At 38.1% G+C, this 15,504-nt stretch overlaps 2 protein-coding genes across 3 annotated transcripts in view; both read right to left on the reverse strand.

The window, feature by feature from the left end:
- LOC126390570 (uncharacterized) overlaps positions 1 to 10,798 on the reverse strand; it is a 32,764-nt gene extending 21,966 nt beyond the window's left edge. The window contains exons 1-5 of the mRNA XM_050044944.1: positions 10,110 to 10,798; positions 6,375 to 6,422; positions 3,738 to 4,018; positions 2,099 to 2,372; positions 768 to 796 (exon numbers count right to left, since the gene is read on the reverse strand). Coding sequence (XP_049900901.1) covers positions 768 to 796; positions 2,099 to 2,372; positions 3,738 to 4,018; positions 6,375 to 6,384 — 594 coding nt within the window. The 5' untranslated portion in view covers positions 6,385 to 6,422; positions 10,110 to 10,798. The remainder of the gene's footprint in view (positions 1 to 767; positions 797 to 2,098; positions 2,373 to 3,737; positions 4,019 to 6,374; positions 6,423 to 10,109) is intronic.
- c5h19orf53 (chromosome 5 C19orf53 homolog) overlaps positions 1 to 15,415 on the reverse strand; it is a 40,265-nt gene extending 24,850 nt beyond the window's left edge. The window contains exons 1-3 of one of the 2 annotated variants that reach the window (XM_050044945.1): positions 15,259 to 15,413; positions 13,386 to 13,441; positions 12,636 to 13,280 (exon numbers count right to left, since the gene is read on the reverse strand). In XM_050044945.1, the coding sequence (XP_049900902.1) occupies positions 13,134 to 13,280; positions 13,386 to 13,441; positions 15,259 to 15,349 (294 nt within the window). In that variant the 5' untranslated portion in view covers positions 15,350 to 15,413 and the 3' untranslated portion in view covers positions 12,636 to 13,133. Of the gene's footprint in view, positions 1 to 12,635; positions 13,281 to 13,385; positions 13,442 to 15,258 lie in introns of those variants that run through there. The other variant, XM_050044946.1, reaches the window with a different exon arrangement.
- Positions 15,416 to 15,504: the final 89 nt, after the last annotated feature.

The raw sequence follows: 15,504 nt of genomic DNA on the forward strand, positions 1-15,504 counted from the left end.
TGGTAAATTTAAAAGAGATGTTCATGGGGCAAAAGTGCAGTTTGTTAGCTGGGATCATTACAGATTTGTCTGTCCGCATCTCATCAATGTCTGTGTTTTAGTATTGTGGATGTTGTATTGGTTATTTCACACAAAGTAATGATAGAATTAATAATATTTATCAAATTTATCTCAAACACCTGTTTTTTTTGTTTGGTTTTACAAACTGTAGGTGTTTACATTTTTTAGCAATATCAAGTTCATCACGTACTTTTACAAGTATTTTATTCTTATAAACAGGTTCATGACTTTATTTCATTGCCTGTGTTTAACTGTTTCAAAGATGGTTCTATAAAAACTGTGACGAGCCTCTTGATTTTATAAATGGAGTGACTGCTTTGAAGTTGCATCTTTTCTTCAAATATAAAAAAGTAAGAAACACCTACTGTTATCTTTCTGTTATTTTAACTACAGTGAATTTCTTTTATTCTCATGACTACTGCGAATTTCTCTCTCCGTCACAGATAAAAAACAAAAACAAATCAAGATTAAGGTACTATATATTCCCCCCAAGGTAGATATAACACAAATTATCAAAATTATTGATAAATAATATTCATGCCTAAGACCTTGTGAGTACATGATGGAGCTTCATCAGTTAGTGAGAAATCTATCTAAGGAAAAAAAAAATCTCTCAAGATGTCTTCAAGATGAGGATAATTTTCAGACTTCATCGCCTGAATAAAAGCTGCACTGAGTACAGTCAGGGCTGATGTGACATTACTCACTCTCTGGATCAGTGAAGGCCACTGTTTCTCTGAGGAGGAAAAAAAAGAGTTATTTAGTAGTTTATTTAACATCAGGCTTAATGAACATTTATGATCCAAATGATTTCATCCCAAAGTGACACTTCTGGTGACATAATATGTGCAGCTTCCGAAAGATGTCCCAACAGTGTTGAATGGTTTTAGATATATCTGCTATTGCCATATACACAAACTTAAAAAAATCTGGGGTCTCATTTCTAACTATTGTGTACGCACAAAACGAGGCCTCAAAGAGGCGTACGCCATTTTACACACAAAAAGTTGCGATCTACAAAAACAAACTTGGCGGGAGAATGTGTGCACCTGTGAGGAAACTCTGACACAGTGGTACATGATGGAGACAGGACAAATTGGAAACGCAAATGGTGAGGTGCTGAATTTAAGCCAGATGGTAGAAATTTAAATGTGACAGGAATCACACACATTAAATTTCACTTCATCTCACACATTACTTATAGATCCACTTTATCATAAACATTCAGTCCAACTGGGCTATCTGTGCTTGTGCTCATGAGCCTCAACTTTTCCATAAGCACCTTTCAGTTGTAAAAAAGCACAAGCCAACCAAAATCTTTAATGATTTCAACTGAATCCAAGACATTCCCCACCTCCACAGTGTGGAGGAGAGGGCCAGACTGTATGCTACTGACACCTGGGTCAGCTGTGAAACACACAGCAGCTGTGTAACTGCACACATCAAATAGCATTAAAGGTCCAGTGTGCAAGATTTAGGAGGATTAAGTGGCATCAAGTTTTGAGGACTGCAGATTGCAACTATCTGAAACTTCTCACAATCAGAGTTCCTTCAGTGTTTATTGTTCAGGAAGTTTTTAGCAGGAGCCAAATTATCCACAGAGGTCTCTTCTCTCCAAAATAATCAGAACCTGTGATTAAAACCAATAAAAACACTCAATAAAGCAGTTTCATGCCATGATTTCTATGCATCAACATCCATGAGGTGCTATGAACTGATTATGTTTGGTCAAATGTGGACGTGTAGTCAGCAAGAAATGAGGCTGATCAGCATGTAGACAATTCCAAGTTGATTTGGGATTTATAAAAGGAAAAGTGCTCACTGGCAAGCGTACACACCGTTTCATAGGCTAAATGAGATTTTTTTTTGACTCCTGCCACTTTAAGCCTTTGTTTTAACATAGGCCTACACTTTTAGTATGGATCCTAAACACTGTTTTATGAATAAGACCCCAGAACATTTTTCTTTTTGTACGTCAGCTGATAGAGCCACTTTATAATTTCACACAATAATCATATTTCTGTCTTCTTTGCTTTACCTTTGCTTCCTGAGCTGGTGTCTGATAGTTTCTGCACCAGATCGGCCCTGTTCATCTTCTTTAAAACCTTTCTGGTCAACTCCACACACTCTTCCCTGTACGTCTCCACCATCAGCTCAACTGTGTCCTGTGCGTTTGCCACTTTCAGACGACTCCTTGAGATGGGTGGGTAATCTTTCTCCAATTCAATGAGTGACTTGAAATAGTCAAGCTCTCCCGTCCTCAAATCATTCAATGTTTCATAAAGCATCTTCTTAGCCATCACTGTTTCTACCTGGAAATATGGACATTAGATGTGAACAATAAGGACATAAAATGCAGTACATGCAGGATAGGATGTGTTGTGTGATCTACCAGGATTGGTGTTGGAACCATAACATTTTTTTGTTTGTTTATTTTATCCTTATCTAAGCACAAGGTAAATATAAATATAGACATGCAGTTATGAAACTGAACACAGGGTGGAGCATTCATGTGTGAATGCATATAGGCAAGCTCCAGGTAGTGTAAAATCAGGTGTGTGGAACAGGAAGCAAACAGGTTTTGACCACGTTGTGAAAACATGTCGTATAGCATTAAGTATAGGTGTGGAAAACTGAATTTGCTGAATGGAAAAATTATTAAATATGGACAATGCTGTCGTCCTTCTGTGTTATGTTGAGCATGCATATATTATTTTGAGAATAAATGGATCGCCAAAACAAATAGATGACACCCACTGGACATTGGTTTATTCTTAGCCCAGAACATGCATCTGGTACAAGTTCACCTGTTTGCCCCTCAGTGGCGTGTTTAGACCTTTACTCATTTTACATGAAGCAATAAAGACAATTTAAACATGTAACATATGAAAAATAAAACAATAGAAAATGAGATTAATGTTGATACATAGACTTAACAAGATCACTTAGTTTTACTGTGGCAGCCGCACAAGACAAGCCACTGCTGGTTAAAGGAATAGCCACACTGACAAATTCTACTCCCTTTAATTTCCCTGTCATTAATCTTTAAGATCTATACATTTGTTCACAACGCTCAGTTTCATATGACATAGCTAAATATACTTTTTCCATGTTACAGTGTTGCTTCCTCATATCTCACATTTTTTAAGGCTTAAGTTACACATAATTAAGGCCAGGACACTTTAAGTGACAGGCTGTCTGCCGATAGTGTCCTCGTCTTATCAGTCAGATCCACCCCTCGCTTCATCACAGTGCTAGCCTCTTACCCAAGTATGGTCATTTCTGGCCCTAAAAAAGCCAGATAGCGGCAGCTGAAATGCCAAACATCACCGTAGCGACGTCCATTATTTTTACAGTCTATGGTAATGTTTCTTCATTTGTGAAAATCTGACTAAAGCTACTGTCCCTCACAAAGGAGCAAAGTATAAACTTTTCAGAGCCACGTTTTAGGCCAACAGGTGATGAGTATATATATCTATTTTCAGCAAATGATTACTTTGAGGATTTTAGAATCGTTTCCCAAACTTTGACCTAATTCAACATATTATACTTATTAAAATGTGAATCTCGATTATATTCACTGAATGTGTCTAAAAAAACAGTGATTATATGAGAGGTACAACCTACGACAGCCACACTTCAATTAGAATGATTTATATAACTAAGGACCTACTCACTTTCATGGGGTTCTCATACTCCGTTCTCTTGAGGTCATCGATTAGATAAGACTCATGTTTATTCAGGATTTTGTAGAAGGTCTCTTTTCCTTGAACTCCACTTGATGCCAAAGGCTGATTAAAGAGCTCCCTCATGATCTCCTGAGAGGTGGGCAGAGCCCTGATTTTATCATAATTGTGTTGTTGGATGACATTTTCACTGAGGAGCTCATCCAGAATGGCTGCAGTGTTCTTTACTCTCTGTATCAGCTCATCTCGATGTTTATCCAGGAAGTGCTTGTCTGAGGAAAGAGGAAAAGAATGACTCAACAATGACTAAATGGATTTGGAGATGACATGAAGCCAACTTGATACATTTTGTCTGAAGACAGGTTTTATTGTATGATGCTATAAAACTTCTACTTTCTATAATCAAAGTGTAAATGACTGAGATTCATTAGATACAGACAATTAATGACTTTGATTATCTGAGAAAACGACTTCTATTTATCTATCTTCTATCTAAAACAAATTCTATCATTCAGTTGCATGTGTATTGTTTTCATTATAGTGTTTTTAACTGCATGTTGGTCCCAGGATGAGTACATACTGTTGTTACAGCTAATGGGGACAAAATAAAACACAAAAAGACTGATACCAGTCTCATGTTTGTACACTAAATACAAAGCTAGGAAATATTTAATTTAGCTTAGTTAAACAATAAGACTGGACCCATGGAAACAGCCAGCCTGTCCAAAGTGCTTTTGTACCAATTAAACAAGTTATAATGTGTTAATCAGAGCTTTAGAGATGCTGGTAGGCAGATATTTCTAAAGTTTGGGCAGAGCCAGGCAATGGCGGTTTTAGGGGGGGAGCAAGCAGGGGCCAGTGCCCCCTGTAACTCTGAGTCCGGCCCCCCCCTTTGCCCCCCCTTCGAAGAGTCGGAGGGGCAACGCGGAACTAAATCCTCCCAACAGGTTGCTGGTCGGACCCACCAGATCATGCAGAATACACCACACAAGGAGGAAAAGGGCGCAAGTTTTCTAGTGTATATATATACAGTGTTTCCCATACATTAACTAATTTGCCCCGCCATAGTCTCCAAAAATTGGCCAGATATAAAATGCCTCTGGTAAATGAACGTCACTCTGTAGCGCACCGCCTGGAGCGCCTACTGAGAATTCTTTGCATTCAACTACCAGAAGGCTTTTGAAATCTTCTTTTCAAAGCTGGGTAAAATGAAATGCTCTGATTCAGGGTGCCGTACTTGCAAATCGTGAGGGAGGGAGGGAGGGAGGGAGGGAGGAGGAAATCAGTAATTTGTGTCTGTTTGTGTGTAATTAATTTGAGTCTTACCTTTTGTTTTTTCTTTTCGTATTGCGTATTTTGTATTGTTTTGCGTATCTGTAACCGTGTTTGTGCGTGAGTGAGAATTTTAAAAGAATATTTTGTCTGCACATGATTTAAAATAATAAAGTAGCCCTCCAGAGGCAGATCAGTACGTTAGTCATTTTTCTTTTGATTACTGAAATGTTTAACCACTAATCCTTAGCCGTATTTTAAGTGTAACCCTTCACCATACATATCACTAGTGTTTTTATCAGTAAAAATAGAATATTTTTCACAAGTAAAAAGCACAAAGATGTTAAAACCTAGGCATATTCTACCATCATAACTTGGCTCTCAGAATTCACCAGACTGATGCCTTTAAATCAAATAGATACAAAATTTTCTTTCTTCCAGCCTTTATGCTAAGCTAACAGTCTCCTGGCTCTAGTTATTCTGTTCATAATGTACAAACATCAGTTGTATTGATCTTGTCATTTAACTTTAAGAAAGACGTGCAAAAAGGCATCTTTCCAAAGTCAAACTGTTAATTAGGAACCAGGTTTTAAGGCCCAGACACACCAAACTGACATCAAAGAACTAGCTGTGACAAAGGGCAACTGTTGCTTGCCTCACATTGCCTGTGTCTTGGCCAAAAAGTTGCACTTAAACACACCGCAAAGACTACAACAAAGGGCCAACTGGCACGTTTGTTCTGCGCCTGCATGAGAAGAAATAACCCTCCATACCAGCAGATGGTGTTAGTCTGTATTTGTCATTTAAAAAGGGAAATTTTAGGTATTATTATACATCCTTGCTGAAGACCAACAGGGAGGACTCACGATGCTTGTTAGCCAGTTAGCACATTAACAACACAACCTGATGTAAAAATAAAAAGATATTTACTATGTGCTGGTGAACAACAACACAAACAATTACAAAATGTTTCTGCTACAGAGCTCACTGGCAAAAAAGAAGAAATGATCTTGCACAAAATAAAAACTTTGTTTCAATCTCACGCTCTCTTGACTTTAGCTGTTGCTTTTCTCACTTGCGTTTCTCTTTTCATGCGCTGAGCTGAACTGCCAATCACCAACGGGCTCCACTGACTCTGCCACCAATTCATCATGCTGTATCAGCCAATAAACAGGCAATAAGGGCCAACGGTGTAGGGCAACAAACTTTCAACATTAACAATTGGCTGACAATTGGTTTGGTGTGTCAGGGCCCTTATTGTCAGATTCTGGGTTTCTAGATAATCTGATCAGTGATCGATTACAAACAGAGAACAAATCATTTATTGAGAAGACATCATACTACCTCTGCACCCACCTTCTGCCATGGTATCTACACCAGTTGCTCCGACTGAAGGTCTCCCAGCTGAAACAAAATTAGAGAAAATTCAATTTGCTTTACGATGGACACGACTGGAGTTCATGCACACAAACATCAAACACAAAGCTTTCTGTCATGGTATTGGGAAAAATGTAGGACTAATATAGGTAAAGACTTTGTCTCGTAAACGCTCCTGCTGCACCAAATTTGTCCTCAACTTCATCTTCCTTGTTTTATAAAAAAAAAATTCATGCGCCCTATTTGAGGCCAAATAATTCTTAAAACACCTGGGCACTGTAGTTAGTTTTTTGACAACCTTCACAGTGAAACAAGAGTAAATATTGCATTTGTTATGGGCTGAACTGCAAGCCTGCAAAATATTTTATTTTCATTTGTAGTGTTTAATGCTTTGTTTTTAGGTATTTAAATTGTATTCTTAACAAGACATTTATTCATTTTATCTTCTGATTTTGTTTTGTGACCATATTCGTTCAGCATGTTGCACGTTGTTATGATGCTTTTATGTTGTAGACAACCTGAACTCAGTGAGTAACAGACATTTAGTGAGATGACTGTGGACAAAATAGACCTACCTTACACCATTATATTTTTATCAGTTGTTGCCACTGAGGATCAAGTATCTTTTATTACACCTCAGGTTAAATAAAAATCTTAGAACAATGTATTGTTCTTAGACATTATATACCCTTGTCATCTCATATACATCTTAATGATAAACACCATGTTGTCTTTCTTTAACAATCAGAGTAGGGCTGCAACTAATGATTATTTTCATTGTCGATTCATCTGTTGATTATTTTCACAATTAATCGATTAGTTGTTTGGTCTATAAAATGTCAGAAAATGGTAAAAGAGTCGATTAGTGTTTCCAAAAGCCTAAGATGACACCTTCAATTGTCTTGTTTTGTCCAGATCCCAAAGATATTCAGTTTCCATTTCACTTTCAAGAAGCTGGAATCAGTGAATTTTGACTGTTTCTTTTTCTTTAAAAATACTCAAACTGATTAACCGATTATCAAATTAGTTGGCGATTCATTTAATAGTTGACAACTAATCGATTAATGTATTAATCATTGCAGCTCTAGTTTAGAGCATTAAAGGAATACTCCGACGATTTGGGAGTTATGCCCCTTTCTCCATCATTTTCATATTGAGACAACATGATCAATATCTTTTTTGTGTCTGTACGTCCAGTGACTGGGTCTCAGCGGTTAGCATTGCGGCTTAGCGAATATAATTGAAGTCTATAGGGGGTCAGTAGCCTACGGTAAAAGCGAACAAATAAACGTTACAGAAACCCTGAAGCTGGTATTTCTACACGTGCATAAACATGTTTAAACATTAATTCGAAAACGAGAGTCCTTTTTAGTCGTTTTAGAAGAAGTTTGATACATGGAACTATACTGTGTTTTACGCCCTGCGCTGTGATCTGCGGGAGGATTGGTGGTGTAGCTGCGGGGCTTGCCAACCTATGCCTATGGAGGTGGAATCATTTTGCTGCACAGAATGGGATTCGGTGCTACCATCGCTGGGAGGCTAGAGATATATCATCATCATCAGGAGGAAAATCGCCGCAGAGAGTGCATCACAAGGAGTGAAAACTTTGCAGCAATCACTAATCCTGGCGTGATTGAAACTTTTTTTCATGTTCCTAAAATAAACTGGAAAAAACACCCCAGGCCTGCAGGAGCTGATGGACAGCTTAGTAATATTGCTTTATAATGCACATTTACAGTGCTTTTTCATCTAGCCTGTAGGTTTGCCTTTAATGTTTTTGCAAGTTGCAATAATACATTTCCGAGGCATGATTGTCCATGTCATCTCTTGTTTGCTTTTACCGAGTGACGTACCTGTCCCAGAGCCAGCTGCAGCTGTTGCTCACCGGTGTATCCCTCCGTGCAGGGCGTAAACACACTATAGTTCCGTGTATCAAACTTCTTCTAAAATGACTAAAAAGGACTCTCGTTCTTCAAATTAATGTTTAAACATGTTTGTTTTAAATGCACGTGTAGAAATACCAGCTTCAGGGTTTCTGTAATGTTTATTTGTTCACTTTTACCATATAGACTTCATTTGTATTCGCTAAGCTAAGCCGCAATGCTAACCGCTGAGACCCAGTCACTGGACGTACAGACACAAAAAAGATATTGATCATGTTGTCTCAATATGAAAATGATAGAGAAAGGGCATAACTCCCAAATCGTCGGAGTATTCCTTTAAGAAAGCAAGAAAAAAATAAATCATTAGAACGGGTATACAACACACATTATGAGACTCACTTAAAGGTATACTATGCAGTTACTGTTGGTTACTCTATGTAACAGTATCGCCACCGCAAGTGAAGTCCAACCCCAGATCCACTCTCGTCTGGCACCTGGTTGCTACTATTTTATGAAGTCCAGACAGCACCTCAGCGCTGTGCCCATGAACCTCCCGTACATGTGTGTACATGTACATGTAAGAAGAAAATAAGAAAATACAGACAGAGGGCAGAGTCTCTGCAGATAAATATACCGCCACACACTTCTAGTGGGTCACAAGTGATGATTGAGAGGGAATATGTTTAAATACATTGGTATTGTTTTTTTTTTTTTAGGATAATCTTGCATAGTATATCTTTATAAGACAACTAAACAAAGCAATGAAAACATTTACATGAAGGAATGTGTCAATCACAATATATATAACTCTCTCTCTCTCTCTCTCTCTCTCCATATATATATATATATATATATGACTATAAACGCACTAGAAAAAATAAGTACATGGCACATAATGAGCTTCTGATGCAAAGCTTTGATCCATCGTAAAGGAACAAACAGTGTGTGGAAGTATAATGTACAATTTTACAAATACTAGTGCTAATTCAGCTTGAACTAAAGACACAAGTACTTCATTATTTATTTGATTAGTCTACAATATGACTGAAAACAGTGAAAATGGTCAACACTACTCCCCAGGGCCAAAGTGAGTCCAAAACACAAACATATTTATTTAATTTCCAGTAATATAAAAGAAAACAGTTGCAAAACATCACATTTGAGAAGCTAAAACCACAGAATGATTAGTATTTCTGCTTAATGAATGGCTTACACAATGATCAGTTGCTAAAATAGTTACCAATTTTTGTGTCTCCTTTTCAATTAATATATTGTTTGTGCTCTACAGCACAAAAAACGTTATATCATAGAAACAGTTGTGTAATTTTGTAATGTAAAGTACATTCCTCATATAAACCACAGCAGGTAATGGTTCCCATATATAATTTCATTTACTGAGCAGACTAAACTATACCTGGTTGTAGTGAGGTAAATGGTAAAACATTGGCTTTCAAAACACAGTGGAGTAAAAGAATGAAGTAGAATAACTTGGACACTCAAGTAAAGTACAATAACTCAGGTACAGTAGCCTATTATGGGTGTGTCCACACATGCACGCACGCACACACACACACACACACACACACACACACACACACTGCATCTCGTTGAACGTCATCTTTGCTGTTTCTTATATTCTAGTTTCTGTTTTAGTAAATTGTCTTGTCAAAGCACTTTAGCAACTCAAGCTAGCAACCAGTTGTTCACATACTGACGTTAGAAAAGCGTTAGATATTGTACCGTTTTCACCAGGTTTTCACACATTAATAGAGCTCAACAGGAAGTTAAAACCATAAAAGTGAAAATAAGAGTTAAATTACGTTTTACCAACCGTTTAAAAATAGCTTGTAGCCTCAGCTGTCAGAGGTGAAGTCCGTCCAGTTTGTATGACAGCGGTAAATCATGCCTCGCTGAGTTGACAGGACTTTAGGGTCGAAGTGTCTCCCGCCCGTTGGACAGCCGTTTCCCGTGGTAACGTTACCGTCCTCTCCGTCTCCTCCTCGGCGGTCGGGGTCAGTGCTGCCAGAGGGACGAAAGGGGGCGGTAATACAACAACAAGCTACAGACAGGTGACCAGACTTTCTGTAGGATTCTCTTTATACGTCCATGGCTGAAAGTTGTAGATCATGTAATGTTAAATTGAATTCGTTAATGTGCCGTAAACAGACTCGTTTCATTCCGTTTGCGGTGTTCATTGGTTCGACATCCTATTAGTCCGACTGTCCGCGGTGCTGAACGGCTCGCGGCGGGCGTATGGTGCGCGGCGACTGGCTTGAGGCGGAGCAGGCTCACGGCTTATGTGTTTGTCACTTTCTTTTTCATTTTAACCCACACCATGATCTTTTCCTGACCCTAACCAAGTGGTTTTTGTGCCTAAACCTAACCAGACCTTAACCACAGGGCATCATGGTGATTTCGGAACGGACTTAGGAACAATGAGTTTAATATGGTCGGAACAATGGGATGTCGGACCAATGCGCAGTTCCCGTTCATTCACGTCTTGCTCTGGATGACTTTAGCTAACCTCTTCAGTCGTACCTTACTTGAATCTTTTCTTTCATGCCACTTTCTGCTACATTTTAGAGGGAAATATTGTTCTTTTTACTGTACTACATTTATCTGACAGTTTTAGTTACTAGTTTCTGTACAAATGCACACAAAACAAACTGTTCTGCTTTATTAAATTTAACAATCAATCAATTCATGGGGAAAATAATCAGCAGATTAATCCATAATGAAAATAATCATTAGTTGCGGTTACCAAAAAAGTGAAAATTAGCTCTTCCTCAACCAGCTACACCAGAAAGATCCTGCGTGTACATTATCATGCATGAATAATAATAATAATAATCCAATTATATAATATACAATAGTATAACAGTTGTACAGGCCGTTTTTCTGCATTGAGTACTTCTTCTAATAGTTGGAAGTATATTTTCATGATTATACTTACATATTTTCACTTAAGTAACATTTTCAATGCATGACTTACACTTACACAAAATATTGTTATAGCGTAGTATTAGTCCAGTGGCTGAGGTAGAGCGGGTCGTCCACTTATTGGAAGATCAGCAGTTCGATCCCCGGCTCCTCCAGTATGCATGTCGAAGTATCCTTGGGCAAGATACTGGACCCCAAATTGCTCCTGATGGCTGTTCGGAACAGCCTGTTCCATCATATGAATGGTTACTGAGTAGCAGGAGGCACTAGTATGGTAGCCTCGGCCACCAGTGTGTAAATGTGTGTGTTACTGGGTGAATGTAAGATGTAGTGTAAAGCACTTTAAGTGGTCAGAAGACTAGAAAAACACTATAAAAGTGCAGTCCATTTAATTTAACTTTAGTAAATGAATACTCCTTCCATCACTGTGTACAGTATTCTGCCCAGTCACACTGCTTTGATTACGTTCAGGTCTTTAAATCATTAAAGTGGAACTTACACATCAAAGTTTTACTCACATGATGTCACTTGAGTCAGCCTTAGACAAGTCTGAAGACTACAAGTTTGAATGACAAAATATTGGGGGTGAGCAGTTACGAAGTGAGGTTAGCAGACCTGTGTAGCCCCCTTGTCATCTCTGTTTGAGGCTCAAGGCTACATTAGCTGCTACTACAACAGTTTGGTCAGAGATACAGGTGTGTTATACCTGTATCTCTGACCAAACTGTTGGGGTCAAGTTGCACAGGGTGTCTACAGGTATGAACAAGTTAAATAAAACTTTTAAAAACCTTTGTAGTACCACTTTAAAAGAAATTTAAGACTTGCAATGGCAAAACCAAGAGTGAAATTATACTTTGAGTAAAGACATTGGTGTCAATTTTAAACAAACATCAAGATAAACTGACACTGGTAATGCTCTCCAGTGAATGTAACTAAGTACACTTACTCAAGTACTGTACTTAAAAGTATACTATGTGGGATTTGCCTAAAGAAACACAATGTATAGACTCATACAGAAGTAATCCCTCTTCATCACTTTTGACCCGCTCTCAGTGTGTGGCGGCGTATTTTTCTGTAGAGACTCTGACTGTATTTTTTTATATTCTGTGATCGGGATATTTATGTGTGCGTACCCCACAGCCCCTGGGTGAGGTCAGGGCTTATGAAAAGGTGGTGACCAGGTGCCAGACTGTAAGCAGCAGGCAAAAAATGCAAACATAGCACAGTGAAACTCTTCCTACATCCTACATGGTATACCTTTAAGTACAATTTTGAGGTACTTGTACTTTACTTCACTATTTACTTCAGCCATTATTAAGGGGTGAAAATAGGGGCATTGCACTCATGCAGATGTTGTGTTGAAGTCTGTTAAAATGCGTAAACACATCTATCTGAAAGGATCTTTGACAGCGACAGGTTTAAGACTCACATTTTTTTACTCTGATTATTCGTTGTTTTCTGTACAATCATACAATAGGAATGATACAAACCTGTTTAGGGTTGAACAACCCAAAGCTCATAAAATCATGGTTTCTTATGTTCTGTTTTCAATCAGGATTTTTACAATGAGAAACAAGCAAACAAATCTGAAACTCCATAAGAGTCAATAAAGTCCTGTGGTGCCCCCTAGTGGAGGTGTATATAATTCCCATGACCCTGTGACACACATCACATCTAGCACGTCTCTTATTTTATACATTCATTTGTAAACTGTAAAACTACTAACAGACATCTGTACAAGAAGGTTTCTGATTATTACTACATGTCTGAAGTCGGCTGAAATATTCAGAAATCAAAAGCCACAGGACAGCTGGCATGTATCTTAAATCTGAGTCACAGGATCAATGTCGTTCATTGACCCTGTGACTAAGTCCTTGAGTTTAGCACGCTCAGCCTCAGGTCTGTGCATCATGTCCTAATTGGAGCTGGTTCCTGGACGGGCTGCTCCTGGGTTGCCTTTACCTTCAGCCCCTTTAACCACACTCAGTGGCTTGTGAAGGGACGAGCTTGCCTTCTGCGTCACCTCCTGCTCAATCTTGTTCCTGATGGCAACCTCTAGACCCTTCAGGAGCAGCAGAGGAGGTCATGTTAGATTTAAGAAATCAGTCATGCTGTTAGATTCTTCCATCAGAATAAAAAAGCAGGGCTGAGAGAAAGGCATCCTCACCTTCTTCAGCTTCTGCTGCTGAACCACTTGAGCCTTCTTAGGTGCAATGATCCTCCCTTTACAGAGGGGGAAAAAGATTGTTGTCAAATTTCCAAATGCTATTACCAACAGTGCATCAAATTAAATAACAAATACACACTTCAAAGAAACAGAGGGGCCTGAAATGTCATTTGTTTCACTGTGCAGAAATACACTGAATAATAGGCTGCCTGTATGATCAGAGAACAGTACCTACCTACTCATTTCGAGGTTTATCTGCAGGGTGTTAAATTAACTTTGTAGTCCACCAGCCAAATGGCTAGTGGATGTTCAGATTTTACCAGCCACTGTCATATTTTACCAGCATTTGGCCACCAGATGATGCTAATTTTGTACCTTGTTTATCCGTCTACATTGATAGTGTTGCTGTGCTTGTTAAGAAACACTTTCAATAGTTCCTTAAATATTTGCTAGTTAGATTAAGATAGGTGCACCTGAGCTAAAACTACCAAGTGACTGAAGCAGGTTCATCTGCCTGTACATGTTTGAATGATTGAGGAATAATTTATATTTTATCATTTCTTTAAGTTGGTCTTTGTTTCCATTTTAATTGTTATATGTTTTGTTTTTAATTGTCTGCAACCATGTTATCTGTGCTGCTGTCTGTCTTGGCCAATGAATCTTGAGAGAAAAAAATAAAATGTATTCCCAGTCAGTCTTTTGCTCCTGGTTAAATAATGGTTAAATACATTTTAAAAATAATTACACATGGCTTCTTTGTTAGAGAAAAAATAATAAAGCTCAATTTTCTGTATTGGTGTGATTAAATTTGGGTCTAACATTACTCTCCTTGGTTAGACGAGTCTGGTATTATCTTAACATAAACATTTAATACTTTATGTAAAGTCCTACAGTGTAACAGTATTAGAGTAGACATACCGTATAGCCTAGTATTGTAAAGTACACTTACTCAAGTTCTGTACTTTTGTACTTCTACTTTTACTCCACTACATTTCAGAGAGACATATTGTACTATTTCATTACTTTAAACTGAAAGTTTACATAATGAATACAGATTTTTGCATAAAAGTACAATAGGAGAGTGAATAAAATATAGTGTTTTGTCATAACTTAAACTACCCAGCAGTTAATACAAGTACAGCTGAAACGATAAGTCGATTCATCACTTAACCGATTGACAGAAAAGTAATTGGCCACTGTTTTCATAAACATTTAAGTAATTTTATTTTTCGTCTTCATAATTGTACTTTTTTAGGGTGTGGTGTTTTCATTTATTTATTTTTAGATTTTTCTGCATTGGATACTTTGAATACTGTACGTACATTTTCCTAACTATACTAACTTACTTTTACTTATGTAACATTTTCAGTGCAGGACTTTTACTTGTAACTGAGTATTTTCACAGTGTGGTATTAGTACTTTAACTAACTGAGAACTTCCACCACTGAAAATCAGTCATATTAACATGCATTACAACACAAGCAAACACAACAACACAGATAAAGAACAAGTATTCAGTGGTTTGCTGAGGAAATATCCAACACACCAGAGTTTAAAGAGTTGTGTTTAAATACGACTTAGTAATTCACCTGCTTAAGTACCTGCGTCACTGGCCAAATGGCCTCTTACGGTTAGTCAGTCGATTAGTGTAATGGTGGATACAGTATTTTGAAGGAAGAAGCACAGCTGCTATTAAACCATTACCTGATATTTTTCAGCTGGATACTGTAAATAATATTAACACGAGTCACGGTAACAGCGTGTTCAGCTGTGTCCACGCAGGTCACGTGTTGATGCTGTTTGACTAAAAAATAGTTTCCACGCACTTTTTCAGCCACTCACGAAACAACAGGTGTGATGTTTTAGTTCATACCTCCTTTCTTCGGTCCTTTCTGCTTGTTTTGTTGGTGTTTTTTAGGGGCTCCAGGCCGCTGAGCTTTAAACTTCTTCGAGCCCTGAGCCATCTTATCCAACCGGAAATACACAAAGCTGTTCTTCTTCTTCGTTGTTTCAAAATTGTGGTTGTTCTTCTTCTTTGGCGTTTTACGGCAGCTTGCATCCTCATTGTTGCATTACTGCCATCTTCTGGATTTATTTAATTCCTACATTGTCCATCATG

The sequence above is a fragment of the Epinephelus moara genome, chromosome 5 (genome assembly GCF_006386435.1).
Source record: "Epinephelus moara isolate mb chromosome 5, YSFRI_EMoa_1.0, whole genome shotgun sequence".
Lineage (NCBI taxonomy): Eukaryota > Metazoa > Chordata > Actinopteri > Perciformes > Serranidae > Epinephelus > Epinephelus moara.